This window comes from Dendrobium catenatum, unplaced genomic scaffold (assembly GCF_001605985.2).
Source record: "Dendrobium catenatum unplaced genomic scaffold, ASM160598v2 fragScaff_scaffold_94, whole genome shotgun sequence".
Classification (NCBI taxonomy): Eukaryota; Viridiplantae; Streptophyta; class Magnoliopsida; order Asparagales; family Orchidaceae; genus Dendrobium; species Dendrobium catenatum.
Window position 1 is genome coordinate 476021 of NW_021318556.1, and position 20983 is coordinate 497003.

General features: G+C 39.8%; 1 protein-coding gene across 2 annotated transcripts in view; it reads right to left on the reverse strand.

The window, feature by feature from the left end:
- LOC110102397 overlaps nt 1-20983 on the reverse strand; it is a gene marked incomplete at its 5' end in the record, with an annotated part of 77201 nt that overhangs the window by 40149 nt on the left and 16069 nt on the right. The window contains 2 exon segments of one of the 2 annotated variants that reach the window (XM_020830728.2): nt 13512-13583; nt 13683-13760. Of the exon segments in view, the coding sequence (XP_020686387.1) occupies nt 13512-13583; nt 13683-13760 (150 nt within the window). 2 annotated transcript variants of the gene reach the window in all.

Below are 20983 nucleotides of genomic sequence, written 5' to 3' on the forward strand. Positions count from 1 at the left end.
ACGCTCTTGTAGCGTGGTGGGGACAGTCCTCGACCACGACATCAGCGCCAACGACTGCTACGCAAAGGTATGATGTTCCAAATCCCAGTCTCGGCGTTTGCGGCGGACCGGAGAACCACCTATACTCGCTCTTATAGCACGGTAGGAGGGAGCCCGATGCGAAGCATACAGCGAGGTGGGTAAGCCCTATACACGCTCTTGTAGTGTGATGGGGAGAGCTACTGGTGTTCTTGTACGGGTACTGCTGAAGGCCCCATACACGCTTTTGTAGCATGGTGGGATGAAAATTACTACGGCCGCGGTGTCTAAGGACACCTACCATACATGCTCGAGTAGCGTGGTGGGAAGGCCCAGCTCCACTATTTTCCCCCAAACGGGGGATATGCCGGGGTGCTACATAAATTTTCACTAAAATGTACAAAGCCTGAACAATTTGAGGACATCATTTGAGCAGCAATACGAAGGACAACAGAGGACCTGTACTCGAACAGAAATGCACAAAACTTGAACTAAATAAGCAGAAGACTTGTACGAAGAACAGTGGACTTGAGGACTTGAATACGAACAAAATCTAAATGATTAATCAAGGCTCAAACCCAAATAAATAAAATCAAACTGAAACAAAAATCAAGTCAATACGAACATACATTTGAACTCAAAGGACTGCAGGGGACTTGGACAAGAATAGAACATTAAACAAAAACTTTGATTTGGACTGGATCTGAGCTTGAACAAGCATTTGCACTTAAACAAGATAAAGCAACAAACAGACTCGTAGAAGTCCTAAACTTGAATCAAATGACGAAAATCTTGCTATCAAAGCTAGTCAACTTGCAAGTGAACTTGTATATTCAATCTTGCATTTGATCCAGACAAAGAACTTGAACTCGTACTATACAACATTACGTGGGAGTTGTAGACTCGATAAACTCGAGTCTAAATGAAACTTAACTCGGACTCAAGTATATACAAAGGGAAAAGCTTGAATCATGTGCGAGCGAGTTCAAATTACAAGAATATTCATACAGTCGATAGTGCTCAAAGTACGTTACAAGACCTCGATGCACGAACTCCTAAGACAATCCCTACAAATGCCTGTAGTTAAGATGGTAGTACTGGAGGCCAGCAATCAAAGATCTGCCCATGCAACAAGTACAATCATTAAACCACCTGAGATTGGTGACAGGTGGGCATGATGTTGGCAACAAAGGGTCTCCTGCAAACAATTTCAGGAGCTCGTAGTGGATACAACGGGTCCCTACAAATGAGCATGAGCTACTTGTAGATAACAACAGTAGGTGTATTGTAAGTACAATGAATCACTGTGGGCACAAGTATTGATACCATCTACGACATTGGTGATCAAGATCTTCAAGTATTTCGGGTACAAGGGCAACTCAATATACAAAAAAGGACACCCCTGGCGGAAGGGAGGAAATGTTTGAACAAATTAGAACCAAACTTCCCGGTGTTCCCAAAGTCTCTTCTTAGTTTCATACTTGAGAAGAAAACAGTTCTGGTGCCCACAAACACCGGAAATAGCAAGTACACTACACCGAAGAGCCTAAAAAGAGTTCTTTTCAAATCAACGGTCATTGACTCCAAAGTCCAGAAAGTCCCATCCCCGGTGAATGAGAAAAGGGGAGACAATATGAAGATGAGGAGATGCCTCGTAACATCAAGACGCAATGCCACCAGATCCGCAACACTCATATTAGCGGACAGAAGGCGTGTATAAGCTCTCAAATGAAAAGTTGTGTGCATCCAAATGATAGTTATCTACACAACTAGAAATACTTCAAAGTACCCCTGCACCTGCACTATAATTTGTATACACATAGGTACACAATGGGGTATGTCCAAATCAATATAAAAATCACCCGCATGGGCCCCGACGAGCATATTATTGGTACACACGTGATGCCTAGGGATGCTGCGCGGGTCGATAAGTGAATTCTAATTCGAACCTGATCCTTCTATACGGATCAATAGAAGTCGACAAAGTTCGAACCTTCAAACAAACACATGGTTGTGGGAACAGATGTATTTGTTTCAATATATTCATATTAGGTCTTCAAGGCCTACAATCAAAAGAATTCACTAAAAAAAGGCATAAAGCCTACAAAACTCGTTCCTCCTATGTAGATAAATAGAGGTAGACAGGGTTCGAGATATCGTATAAATATGCGGTCACAAAGTTGACCGAAATATTTATTTTGTACATTCAAATTCGGCCTTCAAGGTTTTCAACAAAGAAAATTTATAACAAATGCACAAAGCCTACGAGAAACCCGATCCTCGATCAACAGCTTAGTAGAGTTGACAAGGTTCAATCAAATTGAAATAACCTCTAACACCCTGATGATGGTCGTGTTGAACGATGATCTCAACCGGAGGGGTTAATTTCAAGCATTTTCAAATGCCTCCCCAAAAGTCCACTCAAAATCCAAAAATTCTAAAGATCATCCATATTCCAGAAATTCAAAGATATTTAAAACTGAAATAAATCCATCAATAACTTAAAGCAAAATTCATCCACCCTCCGCAATAGTTTGATGGGGTGGACAAATTAAAAACTACTTCAGCTCACAAAGAGACAAATGCCTAGTCAAAAATATCACAATGATCCATTCTCAAACAATCTCCTACTAGTAAGGACGTGGTACGTGTCCTCTAACAGGCGATTTTACAGGCAAATGGCACCGCAGGATAAACGGTTATGACCCGAGGCCCTCTAAACCGAGTGGTTTTGCCGCAAAATGGCACCACAAATACCGGTTATGGCCAGAGCCAATACGCTCCTTAATGACATCAAATCTTTGAGATATGAATCAATAAGATATGATTGATAGGGCACAAAGCTCTCTGCAAGCTAAGGTGGATTCAAATTTATCACCTTACACAAACATCCAACCCAGGTCCACAAGGTCCCCTTGCACGAAGCAACCCATGGCTACCGACAAGGATCCTTCTATCAGGTTGGGTCGACTACCTCCTCTAACTAAGTAGACCATGGACCACGATGGCCCGGGACGACGGAACCATGGGATCTTGATCGGGTCTATCATCCATTCCCCCACCACCCGCTTTAAGTGAAAGATGATATAATTTCTATTTTAAATATCAAATTTCCAAATTCTTCCAAACATTCCAAATCTCAATACCATTGCTGCTACTATATGCCAGATAATACGTATCTCTACGTATCTGATCGATGACTAGCCTTAATCGAAAGTTCTCTCTCGTGATCGAGAGGGGTAATTAACTATAGGGGCTTGCGACTATAGGAAATCAGAACTCAGATCATAAAGTCCTCACAAAATGAGGGCGAAATCTCTGGGTAGTGTCATATCTACAAACCCATCTGCCTTCCAAAATTTACCCCGGAACTTAGTTCGTTAAAACTACCTCGCACAACCAATTAATCGCGCGGCGGGGAGGCAAGGGCCGAATTTTCGGAGCCCACAAGGTTGGTTCGGTCAGCTTCTAAGGCTTGGTGGAGATGGATTCTAGCTTTGAACATGTAGAGGGATTGACGGGCTCTAGCATCGGGTATGTAGCAGCACTAAGAGGGGTCTGATGGCGTCGGGCCTTATCTTGCGTGAGATCTGGAGTCGAGCAGAGGTGTAAGATCGATCGACTAGTTGAGGTGGAGGAGGATGGTCTGCTAGGTCAGTGGGTTCGGTGCGGCTTTGGAGTCTGCCGGGAGATCGCAAGTGTGCGACTCTAACAGGGCTCGGTCATGAGATTAGGGCTAGAGCAATAGGTCGGTCCACTAAAGTAGATGAGTTGTGGTTCTGTGAGAGGTGGAAGAGTTCGCGGAAGGCTTGAGGAGGAAGAAGTTGTTGTCAACTAAGGATTACGAGATCATAGGCGAAGAAAGGGAGAGATGATGGCGCCGAAGTTTGTTGGGGGATTCACAAGTGGGAAGAAGCAAGAAGAAGGTTTCATTTTGGCTTGCTTTTAAAGATGTTGAAGAGCAGCGGTCGAAGCAGGTGTTACGCAGATATCGCGAAGAAGCTACTCGAGCGGCGCTGACAAGTACATAAAATTTCAGTCATATTTCTTGCTAGATTTACGATAGGTTTTTTCCAATTCTTCATGGGATTTGAGATGGGTTTTGTCTAGAGGTCAACATTAACTTACTATGCATAAATCTTTTTACACCATTTATATCAATAATCTCTTCAGTCTATTAATTTTTCTTTATAATTTTTTGAAACTAAATTTATGGAAGTGTCATAAAGATGCATTTTGTATCCTTCTTTGTAGATGTTGAAATCATCTAACTCTATTTTCCACCATCTTATCATCAATAGATGCTACTCTCACTTCTAATACAATAATTCATCAATATACCTTTCCTAATTTTATCACAACTATCTTAACATTCCACTAATGTTATGATCGACTTGACTATCAGTTATTTTTTAGATTTTATAAAATTTTAACTTTAAGTCTCAATGATGGTCTCTTCAAGCATATAAAATTTTGAGGGCTCCAAAAATTCGGCCCCGGCCTCCATCCGCACTGATTGCTTTTTCTTTTTGACGAGAGAGTTTTAACGAAAAAAGTTTCGGGGTAGATTTTGGAAGGCAGCTGGGTTTGTAGATAAGACACTACCCAGAGGTTTTGCCCTCATTATGCGATGACATTATGATCTGAGTTCTGGTTTCCTATAGGCGCAAGCCCCTATAGTTAATTAACCCTCCCAATACCGAGAGAGAACTTTTGATTAAGGCTAGTAGACAATTAGATACGTAGAGATACGTGGTATCTGGCATATAGTAGAAGCATATATTGGGATTTGGAAATTAGGTTTGAATTTGGGTATTTGAAAAGGTTTGAAAATTTTGATATTTAAAATAGGAAATGTCACTACCTGACACTTAAATTGGATGGTGCCGAACTTCTGCATTTGCATTCATCAAAAAACAAATACAATCATGTAAAGCAAAAAGGGTTACAAACCCTCAAACAGAAAAAAATAAACTACTATCTTCCTCAAGAATATCAGAAAAATCTTGAGGAATAACATTATTAACATCTCCTATATCCCAACGAAAAGAAGAAACTAAAGCTCTATGAGCACAGAAATGTGCCGCTCTGTTGAACCTCCTGTAGGTATGTACAAACACCACCTGTTGAAATGTCATCAACCAATTCCATCTATCGTATTCTTCCGGCTGCTGTTTCCAAAGTTCTCTGCTCTTAAACTCCTGCATATGCTTGATTACACTTGAGTTGTCTCCCTCAATAATTACCCCCTTAAGGTCAAACATCCAATCCTCAAGTAGCTTCTCAATATGCTGCATAGCCATCATTTCCACATGAGTGGAATCCCAATGGTTTATACTCCAACCAGCTGCCACTACCAACTTCCCAAAGCTGTCCCGAACTACCATCCCTATTCCTCCTGCATTTGAACGAAGCAAAGCACCATCCACATTGATTTTCAACCATCCTGTAGGGGGGGGACACCAATAAGAACTTGAAGACAATCCATCGGATTGAATAGTATCCCGTTGCTCCAGGTGGAATGAAGGACAATTTTGATTCATGCTTTCAAGTATATTAGCTGCCCTAAAAACAGGAGACTGACTTTCCTTTCCATGCTTAATAGCATTCCTATTCAGCCAACTATAATACACAGTCATACAGTAGAGAAAAATACCATTATCCTTGGAATACTCATTCCTCTCTAACGCCATCAGCATTTCTTCAAAAGGAACCAATGGGAGTTTTCATCAGCTCCAGCGAGTCCTCCTCCAAATCTTTCCAGATTTTAATTTTCACAATTTTCTCCACAAGATCCTCTCCAAAGTATACAAGCAGTTTTTGCACATCCCAATTCCCAGATTCTGTAATCAGTTCTGCTACATGAAGATTCTCAATTGCTACTATATCACAAAATGTAGGCCACATGGAAATAGCCCTATCCCATATCCAAATATGGTTTAAAATGTCAATATTGCAGCCATTCACAACTTTCCATCTAACACAGCAGCCTAAGCTTATTGCCCCATTACAAATAAGCTTCCAAACAGCCGAATCTCCACGTTTAAAAGCCTCCACCCATGGCCATTTCCCATATTTCTGCTCCATACACCTGTGCAGCAAACTTGTTGGTTTACTAATGTACTCCCATGCAATCCTGGCTCTAAGAGGGCCAACCCAATTGACATTAGCATGAAACCCAAGTCCTCCCATCCTTCTTGGTCTAGATACCATTTTCCATGATGCATAATGGATACCTTTATGATTAGCATCAGCATCCCAAAGGAAACTTCTACAAACTTTCTCCACCTCATTTAAAATACCTCTTGGGACTAAAGTATGAGTCACCATATAAACATAAGAGGGAATCAAAACTGAATTTATCAAAGTGACTCTGCCCGCCATAGAAAGGTGTCTAACTCCCCATGCCAATGTTTTAACCCGAGCTTGCTGCAACAAATGGGCAAAGTCTTTCCTTGTAAGTCTTCTCAAAGCAAACTTGATACCCAAGTATTCCATTTCTTCAACCTTCCTGCATCCAGTAATTTTTGCAAGCCGAGATCTTGTAGTAGAGGAAGTAGATTTGCTAAACAGTATAGATGATTTACATCTATTCACTTTCTGTCCAGTCCAAGAACAATACTCCTCCAGAATGGAAGACACCTTCTTCACATTGGGAATGGATGCACCTGCAAAAACTAAAATATCGTCAGCATAAAGAAGGTGGGAGACAGGAGGTCCCCCCCCCTACATATTGGAACACCCAGCTCCTTGAAGTTCTGATGGATGTGTGCAGAGAGCAACTCCGAACAGAGAATAAAGAGGTACGGTGATAATGGGCATCCCTGACGAAACCCACACTTAGCCATAATCCCCTCAGATAATTGGCCATTTATGAGAATCAAGAATTTGGGATCTTGTACACAGCTCATCACCCAAGAGCTAAATCTAGGAGGGAAACCCATCTGACTCAGCACCAGCTTCAAAGTTCTCCAACTCATCTTGTCATAAGCTTGCTCCATATCAACTTTCAAGGCTAACATCCCCTTTGCTGATTTAGAAACCTTGAACTTATTCATGAGTTCTTGTCCCAATAAGCAATGATTAGAAATTGAACGCCCCTGCACAAAAGCTGCTTGTTCCTCAGATATCAAACCAGATAAAATTCCTTTAACCCGGTTAACAAGCACCTTAGCCACAATCTTGTATATTGTTTGACACAAACTGATGGGTCTAAATTTTGATGGCTGATCAGGATTATTCACCTTAGGCAGTAATACCACCACTGTCTCTTTCCACTTAGGATCCATATTTCCAGAATCAAAGAATTCCAAGCAAGCACTAACAACCTGCTCCCCAACAATCTCCCAAAACAACTTAAAAAAAGAAGCTGTTACCCCATCTCTTCCAGGTGCCTTATTCCGACCCAAGGAACGAACCACATTCCAGATTTCTTCCTTAGTAACCGCATTATCCAAGCTTTCAGCAAACAGAGCTAGATGTCCTCTTTGATTTTCAAAAGAAGGCCATCCACTTTCATTAATCACATCCCCTTGCCACTTCAATTCAAAGAACTTTTGTATTACCTCCGAGATTTCACCTTGCTGTGTTACCACATCACCATCCATATTTTTGATAGAGTCAATGCATTTAGCTCTCCTTCTAGCAGATGCCATAGAATGGAAAAAATGGGTATTGCCGTCTCCCTCCTCTATCCACTTCACCTTAGCTCGTTGTCTCCACCAAGTCATGATGCGAGCTAATGTGCTATTCAATAACTGTACTTTATATCTCAAAGATTCACTTTGAGTATCATCCAGCCCACCTGTAGAACATTCCAACTCTTGTAATGCCTTAATCTCTCTATCAAGATCTTCCTTCAGTTGATTAAGCACTTTGAGCTTGTTCTTACTCCAAAAGAACAGTGCTTTTAGCGTCCTCTGGCATTTCCTTTGAAGTTTAACAGATTCACTGCCCAAGTCCTCCACCTTCCATTTCTCCCTTACTAAATGCCAAGCCATTGGGTAGCTAGCCCATACATCTTCAAACTTTATCCAATTAGAGTAAGTCCTTTTCACCTCTCCCATAATACAACACAAAATGGGACAATGGTCTGACGCCAATCTGGTAAGATGCATGACCTTCAGTCCCTGAAAATCATCAAGAATTGAAGAATTAACCAGAAAACGATCCAGTCTTGAGAAAATCCTGCTTCTAGCATCTTTGTTATTAGTCCAAGTATAAGCTGGACCTGAAAAACCAGGATCGACCAAATCATTTGCCAACATGAAATCTGCCATATCACCTGAAGCTGGAGAAAAATGAAAAGCCTTGCCACCTTTCTTATCTTCCTGTGCCATAATACAATTGAAATCCCCTCCAACCAACAAGGGTAATTCCATAGTATGATTTTTAGAAATATCCTCCCAAAGGACCTTCCTGGTATATCTCTCCTTATCAGCATATACAACAGCTACTTCCCATTCAATAGAGTTTCCAAATCTGAGCAGCCCCATAATACACTGGTTGGATTGGAACCTAACATGAAAGGTACCAATACCACTCCTCCAAGCTACCAAGATGCCTCCTGCTCTACCAACAGCAGGCTGAAAAAAACACTTAAATTGGATGGTGGGGGAATGGATGATGGACCCGATCAAGATCCCATGGTTCTGTCGTCCCGGGCCATCGTTGTCCCTGGTCTACTTAGTCAAAGGAGATAGTCGACCCAACCTGACATAATGATCCTTGTCGGCAGCCATGGGTTGCTTCGTCAAAGGAGACCTTGTAGACCTGGGGTGAATGTTTGTCTAATGGGACAAATTTAAATCCACCTTAGCTAACATAGGGATTTGTGCCTTATCGATCATATCCTATTGATTCATATCTCAAAGATTTGATGCCACTATAAAGCGTATCGGCTCTGGCCAAAATCGGTATTTTGTGGTGTCATTTGGCAGCAAAACCACTCGGTTTAGAGGGCCAGGTCATAACCTTTTATCTTGCGGTACCTTTTAGCGATAAAACCGCCGGTTAGAGGACACGTACCACGTCCTTACTAGCAGGAGATTATTTGAGAATGAATCATACTGATATTTTCGACTAGGCATTAGCTCTTTGCGAGCTGAAGTTATATTTGAATTTGTCCACCTCGGCAAACTGTTGCGGAGGGTGGATGGATTTTGTCTTAAGTGTTTTGATGAATTTATTTCAATTTTAAATATGTTAAAATTTGGGATTTGTTGGGTTTTGGACTTTGTGGAGTTTTGAATTTTGAATGAGCTTTTGGGAGGCATTTGAAAAATGCCTGAAATTAACCCCTCCGTTTGAGATCTTCAATCAACACGGTCATCATCGGGGTGTGAGGTGATTCTTTGACTAAACCTTGACGACCCTATCAATGAATGTATAAAATAAATATTTCAGTCAATTTTTATGACTGCATATTTATTCGATGGGCTTGAACCCTGTCTACTCCTATTTACCTGCTTAGGAGGATCGGATTTCGTAAGCTTCATGCCATTAGTGAATTCTCGTGATTATAGGCCTTGGAGGCCTAATATGAATGTTTTAAAACAAATACACTGGTCTCCACAACCGTGTATTTCTTTGAAGGTTCGAACCCTGTCAACTCCTATTAATCTGCATAGAAGGATCGCGTTCGAACTTGAATTCACTTATCGACCTGCGCAGTATCCCTAGACGTCACGTGTGGATCAATAACACGCTTGTCGAGGCCCATGCAGGTCAAAATTGTATTTACCTTTTTAGTGTACCTAGGTTTATAGAAACTACAGTGCACGTGCAGGGGTATTTTGAAAGTATTTATAGTTGTGCAAGTAATTGTCATTTGATTACACAATATTTCATTTGAGAATTTATAGACACCTTCTGTCCGCTAGTACGAGTGTTGCGGATCCGGTGGCGATACGTAGTAGATTGTAGATGCCTTTTATCTGCTTGCATAGTGTTGCAGATCCGGTGGCAATATGGTCTTGATATTTACTCCCCCTTTCTCATTCACCGAGGAGGTTCTTCTTAAACTTTGAAGTCCGCTGCTTTGAAAAGAATTATTTTTGAGATCATCAGTGTAGATGATTTGTTGTTTCTGATATTTATGGATGCCAGAATTATTTCCTTCCTGAGTACAAGATCGAGAAGAAATCTTGGAAGACCAAGAAGTTTGGTTCGAATTTGCTCAAACATCTCCTCCCTTCTGCTAAGGGGTGTCCTTTTTCATATATTGGGTTGCCCTTGTGCCCAACGTACTTGAAGATCTTAATCACCATTATCATAGGTAATATCTGTACTTGTGCCCCTAGTGGTTCATTGTACCTACGATGTATCCACTATTGTTATCCACAAGTGGTTTGTACTCATTTGCAGGGACCCGTTGTATCCACTACGAACTCCTAGGAGTATTCGTAGAAGAGCCATTCACATCAGTATCATATCCACCTTTCACCAATCTCAGGTGGTTGTTTTGATGTATTTGCACTTATTTGTAGGGACAAATCTTTGGTTGCTACATATGGGTAGTACTCGTACACCTTACAGTTGTCCGTTGCTTCTTATGAGTATAGTGCATTGACTTTATGGGGACTGTTGTATCAATTACGACCTCTTGGAAATATTCATAGTAGAATCATTGTCCTTGCATCACATCCACCTTTCACCAATCTCAGGTGGTCCGGTGATTGCACTTGCTTGTAGGGGCGGGTCCTCCATAATTAGTCTCCAGTATCGCCTTCTTCAATCAACTGGCGCTTGTTGTTTATGTTGGAGGTTTCTACAATGCATATAGGGGACACTCATGCATTCTGCAATCATCTGTTGTTCTTGCATGTACGATGCATCCAATCTCGTAGAGACTGTTGTAAGAGTCCACTACATTCTTTGTTTGTATGCATTCAGGTCTTGTAGTGTGCTTGCTTGTATCTTGATTTTGGTTATGAGGATATTGCAATATCTTTCTTATAAGGGCTCGTGGGCGTTCGCATTTGTTGCATCTTAGTCACATTCATTTACAAGGATTAGTGTAAATGCCATACATTATCCCTCGTGCATGCTAAGCTTGAAATCTTCATTCATTCGCACCCAGATTAAGATGATCGTTTCAAGTTAATTTATGTCAAAGCTTGTAACCAACTCATGTACAGGTCTTTTTATTCATTTGAGCTTGAATATGAAAGGCTCAAGTCACATTTGATTAAAATTCAGCTCATGTTCAATACTTTGGTTCAATTCAAGCACTCGCATTCAAATTGTTCAGGCCATTAGTGTTCTACTTAAATCCCGAGTACAAGTTCAAGTCAAAACCGCTTGCGCCAAGCTCATTTGAATCCAAATCAAGGTTCAAGTTCAGGTGTTATGTCCCCAATTTTATGAGATCTTTACAAGTTCATTTGAATTTGGCCTCAATTTGATTTCATTTTATTTGAATTTGAGCTTTAGAAATCATTTAGGTTTTATTCAGATTTAGGTCCACTAGTCCACTACTCTTTTTTTAGTCCAAATTCTTGTTCTTTTCTAGTTCAAACAGGTCCGAGTACAGTATGTTTTCACCCGAAATTTCGACAGCCTCCCGACGTCTCCCTCCCCCTTTTAGGGGAAAACAACGGAAAACTAGGCCTCCCGCCACGCTAGAGAAAAGCGTGCACGGTAGGTGCCCTCTTTTGAGGACACCGCGGCCGTAAAGTCTTTGTCCCCACCACGCTAAAAAAACATGTGCATGGGTCTTCGGTACCTGTTACAAGAAAAGAAGTTGTTTCCCCGCAGGTACAGAGCCGCGTACGGGTACTTTAAAGTTATCCCGACAATGCTAAGAAAAGCGTGCATCTGGCCAACCTGTCTCGTCATCGGTGTTGCACCGGGTTCCCTCACACCACGCTAGAGAAAAGCATGCATAGATGTTTGCTGGCTTGACACGAACGCCGAGAAGAGGACTTTGGGGGCCGAGGGGTCGCTCACTTACTTCGTCGTAGGCGTCGCACCGGGTTCCCTCCTACCACGCTAGAGAAAAGCATGCATGGGTGGTTTGCCGGCTCGACACACACATCGAGGTAAGAAAGGAAAAATTTATTATTCATTTATTTATTGTTAATATAATAAATTAGTTATTATTACTAGTAACTATTTAGAATTTATGCAATTTTATGCATTTTCTTCAAAAAAAAAATAAGTAGAATTTAATCATAATTTAATTTAATTAAATAAAATCAATATACAATTAATTAATTAATTAATTAAAATTTATATTATTTAATCATAATTAATTATGATTAATTAAATACTGATTATAATTAATATAATTAATTGTAATTAAGTTTTATTAATTACTATTAAACTATAATTAAAATTAATTAATAATAATAATAATAATAATAAATAAAACAAAAATCCTTCTCCTCCCCTCTCTGTTCGGCTAATTAATGGGATTTGGCCGGATGAGTGTGCGAAGGGGAGAAAACCACCTTTACAGTCAGCAAGCTCCCGTTCGTGCATTCGATCCCTCAAGAAGGGAATGTCATCAGACTGAGCGAAGTCGGACGGCCACGAAGGAACGGAGAGGTGGGCCAAAGGAAGAAAGTTAACTTCACAGTCGGCGATCTCCTTCTTTGCTTCCGATCAAGCAGGCAGGGAAAGTCATCTTGGAAGTGAAGTCGAGCAACACCGGAGGAGCCGAAGAAGCAGCGGAATGTAGAAAGTTATCCCCACAACAAGCGAGCTCCCGTTTTGGGCTTCCGATTAAAATGTCGTAACTTCCGATCCAATCAGGCGGGGAAGTTGTCGAAGTCACGAAGTCGAACAGCTAGGAAGACGGAGAAGCAATGCATGCCTCTCACAGCGAGCGAGCTCCCTAAGTTGCTTCCGACCAAAGTGTCGTGACTTCCGATTCCACAGATAGGGAAAGCCATAGCAGGAGCAGGGTCGACCGACAATGAAGAAGCACGCGAGAGTGAGGAAGAACGAGAGAGAAATCGGGAATGAGAGAAGAGCCGAAGGCCTCGTTGCTTCAGGCTTTTAACGACTCGAACGAGTCGTGCGGGCAACGTGCGAGACGTGACGCTTGGTCGTGCGAGTGGCAACGACGTGCGAGGTTCGGCGCAGGGCAGGTGAGATTTGATTTTTTTTTCTTCTTTTTTTTGTTTCTTTGCACAGGTCAACAAATTTGTCGAAATTCTCTATTTTAACCACCCACATTAACTCTAGAAATTATTCCCTCTGGTATATACTCATTTTATGTGCAATAAATCTAAGATACTATACATAGGATGCTTCAGTAGTAAGTCAAAAAATAGGCCGATAACAAAATCACTAGGGCTGCAAAATCAATGTGCATTACAGTAAATCACCGTAATCCAATAAAAGCTCGTGAAAAGGTGTTTTCAAGTTTGCAAGATAAACATATTTGTATTAGTCTAACAAGAAAGATAACATAATTTTATTGTATAAGAACTAATAAATGAAGGAATAAAACGATGAAAACAATGAAGATATAGAAGAATACATACATTGCGGTCTCTGGGCATCGTTCTAGCAGTAAATGGCGTTCCTCGCCCTCACCAACAGACACATGAGAAAAGCTACAAGCGAGCATTTGACAAGATAAACTTCATGATTACAAAAATGAACATGTTAATGATATTAAATATTAAAGGGTAAACTATGTAGAAAATGTGCACCCATAGATATCAGCAAGGCGATGTAGAAGAAGACGCTGGTAAGGATTCATGGGTTGCAGCTCCAAAACTACTTTTGGTCTGCAAGCAGCATGGCCATTCAGAATGATTAAAGTAAGAAAAAAAAAACAAATAAAAATATGAACATTTCAGATTATAAAATAATATATTATCTTGAAAAATAATACAACACAATGATATACGACTACTCAAGCCATGGAATAGCTGAATCAATAATAACGTAATCATCTGAAACCAAACAGCAGTTCATACTAGTTTTTACTAATCATGTAGACATGATGAAGGACCACTTATATGAATAACAAGCAATCACATCTTATTCAACTATCTTATTTCAAAAGGCCATTGAAGATGGAAAAATTATTATATAATTTATCACTGAGCGCCAGGTAATCGTCCCACCTGCTAAGTTCATAAGCCGCTACTCCCATCTATTTCATTCCACGTCTTTGTTCCAACGGCCATGCTTATATGCCATATTCTTCAACTCCTTTCTAGCAGCTGTGCATTTATGAATTGTGGACCCGCTTGACTTCTTCCATAGTGCCAATATGACGCTATCCACGGCTCATCCATATTCAACCCTCAACACCTTCACCCTCGTTGATTGCTCCTATATATCAAGCTATTCCACCAATATTTTTTTATGGGTACAAGGGAACCTCCTTCGAAGATTACTATTCAATAAATTAATTTCCAACCATTCAAGGACTGAAGTGTTGTGATTAGTGTGTACACCAGGTTCTTGTGCTGAAGCAGTTGGTGATGAGGATGCTTCACCTACTTCCTCTACTCATATTCCATTATTCTTTAAGCAAAATTAAAATTTATCTCGACACAAACTACCCATAACCTTCCATGACAAACCGGCTCCCATTTACCCCAAATCTAAGATTTTTAGTTTGCAGTTCCATTTTCTTTTTTCAATAGTGAGAAAGAAGTTCTCTGGGATCATCCTGGACTCAAGATTATACCCAAATTCATGCTTGATTTACATTTGACTAGTGATTGCTCTGTTGGGCTTCCCAACTCGAGTCATGTGCCTATTAAATTATTATTGGAAATAGATTACTCAAGAATATTCTCACATGTATTTTAATAGCATCTTGATGTGTATGATTATATGGCATCCTTACTTTAACTCTTCTTAGGACAACCTATGACTCTAATTTGGGTTTGTTTTTACATGACTTAAAGTTCACTACTTTAATCAATTCACTTTATATTCTTCTGGTTCTATTTTTGGCACACATGGATGCTCCACCTAAGGGCAAATTATTGGGTCAGGTGACCGAACCTATCTCCGTGTTCGGACGCCAATAGAAAGCAGACACATGGTTGCGATTTTTTTATTATAATCTGTTTGCTTTATGTCTTGTCAGCCCGATCGACCCGACCCAGTCCACTTTATTTTCATTTTAAGCGTTTGCCGCCCTATTTTTGAAAACCGCGAAAGATCTAAATATTTATTGCTTTAGAAGAAAAAACGAGCTAGCTAATTGCAGAAAAGAGATGGAATGCTCAGTGAAGAGGGAGGTGAAGAGGGAGTGCATGAATCGGAAGGGGTGGTGCATGAATCGGAAATGATTCATGAATCGGAAGGGGTGGTGCATGAATCAGAAGCTAACTTAGCTGGAAATTCCTCTGGTTTCAACATATCGATAAGTTTCAATCTCATCGCAAGTTGAAAAAACGAGATAGAAAGTTGTAAACAGTTTCAATTCATCGCCGTAGAAAAAGGGCGTCGGTTTCAGCTCATTAGAGTCTTAGGATCTTAGATGTTGCGATTTTTAGGAAGATCATTAATATTTTTTGTTTTTGCGGAAAAGTAAAAAAATCTCTAATGTTGTTGTTTAGCTTTCATTATTATTTTTAGGATGAAGAATATCATTATTTTAAGGATTGATAAACAGAAGATGATAAACAAATCCGGAGGTTTACATGCGTTTAAGTTGCGCTTTACTTGCGCTTTACTTGCGCTATAGTTGAACATTTTTTGAAATACTTCTAAAAGTTTTTTTCTGAACAGACTCTGAATCTTGTGTTTTTATAATAGGTGGTTGTCTAGTAGAAGGATGCGTAGAACGTTGAGTAGGCGGTGGAGGTGAACTTTCAGGTGGTTCTTGATGAGGAGATGGAGGTGGGGTGGTGTGAATTTTTTTCCTTGGGGTTGGGGGTGATTGAATTATAAGGGGTTAATGCTCATGCCGGGTTTCCAGGTTTTGTATAATATTAATGTCAGCCCCGTATTTTTCTGCTTCTTCATTAGAAACATTCTGAAGAGCAAGGTAAATCTACAAAAAATATAAATATATTAATTACCTGATTGTTGCGCTATAGTTGCGCTTCACTTGCGCTATGGTTGCGCTTTCATTGTGTTTTACTTGCGCTATGGTTGCGCTTTACTTGCGCTATAGCGCAACCATAGTGCATGTAAAGCGCAACTCTTTAAATAAAACATTTATAATATTAAACATTTAGACTTAAAAATTATCTCATTTTTCTTTAAAAATTTAAATAATTTGGCAGCTTTTTTTTGTGTAAAGTATAATTCATTGTACCCCTCCCATCTCAAAAAACGTGATCTTAGTTCTGGATCTGATGGTTTATTCAAAGAAAAGTGTTTCAAAAATCAAATCTGTATAATAACAAACATATAATATTAAAAGTTAATATTAAAAAGCTTTATGAGAGGAAAATAACCAGTATGACTGAAAACTTACCAGTAGGAGAAGAAAAAAAATCATTGATGTAACCCAATGGTCTTTACATTTAAAACTTGTCAATAATTGTGTTGAATTCGTCGACCATGAAGTTCCTTATACATGAAGCTCAATTAATAGAAGTGAACTCACTTACTTTACTTGCAACAAATGTGAGCCTTCTAGAGGTTTTATGGTTGTTTAGTGAAAAGAAAAGATTATCTAATAAAAAATATTATAAAGGTATTTAATTTGGTAGCATTATTAGTCAATTTGTCTAATTTTATCATTTTAGTTTTTATTTTAGTTGTTAGAGGTCCAATTAGAGGATTAATCCTCCATTTGATATCATCGCCTCTGTTAGGCATACCTGTAAGAAAAATTTTGTACATGTTACATTTAAAGTAAAAAAACATATCCGTACCCATAATTTCTTATTCAAAATATTACCTATCAACAACGCAACCTCGTAAGAGGTGATTTTTAGTAAATGACCATGGACAATGAAGCCTTCATCAGCAGGACTCCAACATTTCAGAACCTCAAAAAGAAGTGGTATACACTATTGTAATGCTGTTGTAATGCTAGAAACTTCAAAAACGGATAAATGTTCAAATTCTTTAATGTCTGCTCAAGTTCATCACCAATTATCTCGACAAAATCATCACAATATTTTCTGAAAGTGGTGACATAGCATCGAGAAGTTACTGGCCTTTGATATGGCATCTATAAAAAAACAAAAAAAAAAGATAAAAGCGCAAGTTAAGCGCAAGTAAAGCGCACATATAGCTCAAGTAAAGCTCAACCAAACCATTCACATCATTTGTTTCTTCCATTTATGAAGAAGGTTGAAATTCAGAAAATAAACATTTGAAGATCACATTGAACAAACAATGCAATGTAAAAAATTATTACTAAAGCCTAAAATTTAACATATAACATAAACACAACAAAAGCGCAAGTTAAGCGCAAGATAGGCGCAACCATACTTTTTCAAAATGATGATCTTCTTCAATGTCATCGTCTACCGTCGGTGGGAAGAAGATATTGCAGAACCGAAGGTATTGGAGGAGTCCGAGAGCAGATTACTAGAGCCGAGAGTAACAGAGCAGTGAAAATGTTGCGTGAAATGACAAAACGCTTCGTTTCCATTCTTTTATTCTGGAATTCAAATCATCTGGGTTACTGGGTCGGGTCGATCGGGTTGACAAGACATAAAGCAAAGAGATTATAATAAAAAAATCGCAGCCAGGTTTCTGCTTTCTATTGGCGTCCAAACGCGGAGTTGGTTCGGTCACCTGACCCAATAATTTGCCCCACCTAAGGCTTTTTAAGTCATCAATGACTAGGATTATAATTAAAATGGATGTTGATATTCATTTTAAAAAATAGATTTGAATTAGTTCTTAATCAAGTGATTATTACTAGAATGCTGAATTTGAGGATATACATTCCTATTGTCGTCTTGTAAATTTTTTTTCCACAGGAACTTAGATTTGACTTATGTTAATATAGATAGAGGTAGACCTAAAAAGACATGGTTAGAAAATATTATAAATGAACTTTTTGTTGACGAATATTTTCGCATCGACTTGACCCCGATCGAGCGCGACAAAGCTCGATCGCGCTCGATCAACTCAATTGATCATCGTCGAGGCAAAATTAATCCGAATTAAGCCTCAATTTAATTAAATTAAATTAAATTTAATTAAATTAAAACCAAATCAAATTAAATCGAACCTCGTGGAACAACGTCGAGTCCAATTCGGCGTCGATCTGAGTTCAATCTCGACAAATTGACTCGATCGACCGAAATCGGACCCAAATCGACTCAAATCGGTTTGGGTCGAGCCCAATTCGAAGCCAATTTCATCCCCAATTGACTGATTTGGGCTAAATCAATTTCCCAAATCAGAAATTTGAAACCTAGGGCTGAGATATTCTCTCAAATCTCGCCCAAATTTGGGTTCAATGTACTCAAGTACATTCCCCTCGTTTCAAGCAACAAGAAAGCCTCATAGGCTCATTTGGGCAGTCCCCTTGGGCTGTCCGTCCGAAGCCAGAGCTGAGAAGAGAGCGTGAGAGGGAGAAGGGGAGGCATTCGGCTCCCCCTTGGCTTTCGTTCTTCGGTCCCGATACACAGAGAGTGAGCGAGCGAGAGAAAGGGAACGACTCCACCAGGCGGTTCTTCTCCATCGTGCGACTCCACCAGGCGGAACCCCAGTCCACGCCGAAGCCCCAGTTCGCGTAGCATTCGCCCCGTTCGCACTTCTTGCGTTCGGAAGCCCCGTCCGGCTTCCCTCTCGCGTGCGACGGCTTCGTCCGAGCCCATCTAGGGTCTCGGCCAGACCTATTAGGAGCTCCGGCTCTTTCTTTCGCCGGACCTGTGCGACCTGACTACTTTGGCTCGGTCTCAAAGGCTTTGCATTTGCTGCAGAGACTTCTTCCCCTCACTCCTTCAATTCCGGCGACCTCGAGGCGAGTCGAAAGCTGTTGGAGACTTCCAAACAGCAAGGGAAAGCTTCGAACTTCTCCAAACAGCAGCTTGGAGTCAACAAATCGCCTTGGACAGCAGCCATACAGCTTCCGACAGCTTTCAAACGCTGAAAAATGCTATCCAGAGTGCTTTGGACAGCAAATCCACCCTCCGGAGTAGCTTGTACATCAATTGGAACTTGGAGCGGAGCTTGGACAACGCTTAGAACTTGGATAGGAGCGCTTGGACAGCCCGGGTGTGGTAAAATCTTTAAAAAACTTAGTGAAACCTAGGGTCCCCCAAGGCCAATTATTGTGTGGTTGATGCCCCCAAGCCATAGGTCCCTTAGAAGCTTCAATTTTTGCTCTCCCAAAATCCCCCGTTGGCTGTCCTCTTCGTAAATCAATGAAAATTTGGTAATTTTCATTTGTGGATTCTCATGTGAGAGTCCCAAGAGGATTTTGATGCGCATAGAGGTGTTGGATTGGTGTCCAACCCCTCTCAAATGCATGATTTTGCACTCATATCCCATGAAATAGCCTTCACCCACATTGAAGCCTAGGTTATGTTACTTTTCTTAGTCAAATTGAGGGTGTAGCTTGCATATCCATTCAAACTTCATATTGTAAACGTGTACTTATTCAACATTAGTGTCACGACGATAGAAGTATGATTTAGAAATTTTGTGGAGCTTGTACGGTTGTCATAAGTCTTGCAATATATCCAAAATATTTGTTATGACTTGTTGTAGGATCTAGTGTGAATCTCAAAAATTTACTTCAAAAAAAATCCCAGAACAAGTGTGCTTGATTAACCTATCTTTTGGATGTGTTACATGGCTTATGATAAAATTTTTATGGCTAGTAACTTTTATTATGCAAATCTTTCAAGAGTTTGGGAAATCATCTTTATGCCCTTAATGGATCAAATCATGACAAAAGTGATTTGATCCCTTAAAGGCTTTAAGATACATGTTTCCCTACTAAATCATGATTCAAGCCATATGTTATTTATTCCTTGCTTAAATTAGTGAATGTATTAGCTTGCAAATTTTCATAAATGTACTAATTTAATCCTAAATATTGCTAAACTTGGTTTGGAACATTTCATGGACCCCAAAGGCCCATGATCAATGCTCCATCATATTAAGGGATTATTTAAGCTCATTTTTCTTAATTTGCAAGATAATATGATCAAATACAAGCTCTCAAATTTTCGAATCATATTAGGTACGATTTAGGGAAAACCACCTTCTTGTAGAGCTTTGATAATGTTATAGGTTGTCTTCCAATTTCAAGTTGTAGGACCAATCTTTCTACCCAAATCACGCCAAAATTGATTTGGAAATCTTTTCATTGAGTTGGAAATCTTTTCATTGAGTTGGAAGCTCTTAGTAATCTTCACTTCCACATGTATGGAAATTTGGAGCATCTCAAAGCGTCCATTTTCCATTGCATGAACAAATCTTACCCTAGGATTCAAAAAAAATCCTAAGTTCAACTCTCAGTGCTTGTAGATACAAATTCTACAAGCACTCACCCATCTCTCCAAATGCATGGTAATTGGAACCTTCTCAAAGCCCCAAACACATATCATTGCATGACTTTTGGAGCACCCCCAATGCTCCAAATGTTTTATCATCCGACTCCTAGCATATCTTAGGAGTTATCATCAACCTTTGTCATGTCTTGCATTATGGATTTTCCAAAAAAAAAAATCCTTAATGCGTCATGTTACAAGCTTTAGAAACTTGGAGCCAAAATCCAAGTTTTCTTACATCTCTTGTTGGAACCCCAAAACCAACAAGCATCCTCTCATGTTAGATGAATTGAAGTCCCTTAAGCCTTCAAGTGTACCACCACATGAGTCTTTCAAACTTAGAAAATCAAATTCTAAGTTTTTGTCATTCCATTGGTTGGAACAAGAAAACAACGAATGGTTCTCTTGCTTGTTGCTCTCCAAATCACCTCTAAAGAAATTAAAGAGCACTAGTGGACTTTGGGATCAAACCCTAGTTCCCCAATTTCATTTGCTAATAACACAAAGTTAGCAAATAAATGTTTCCCTTCATACATAATGATTTGGAATTCTCTAAAATTTCAACC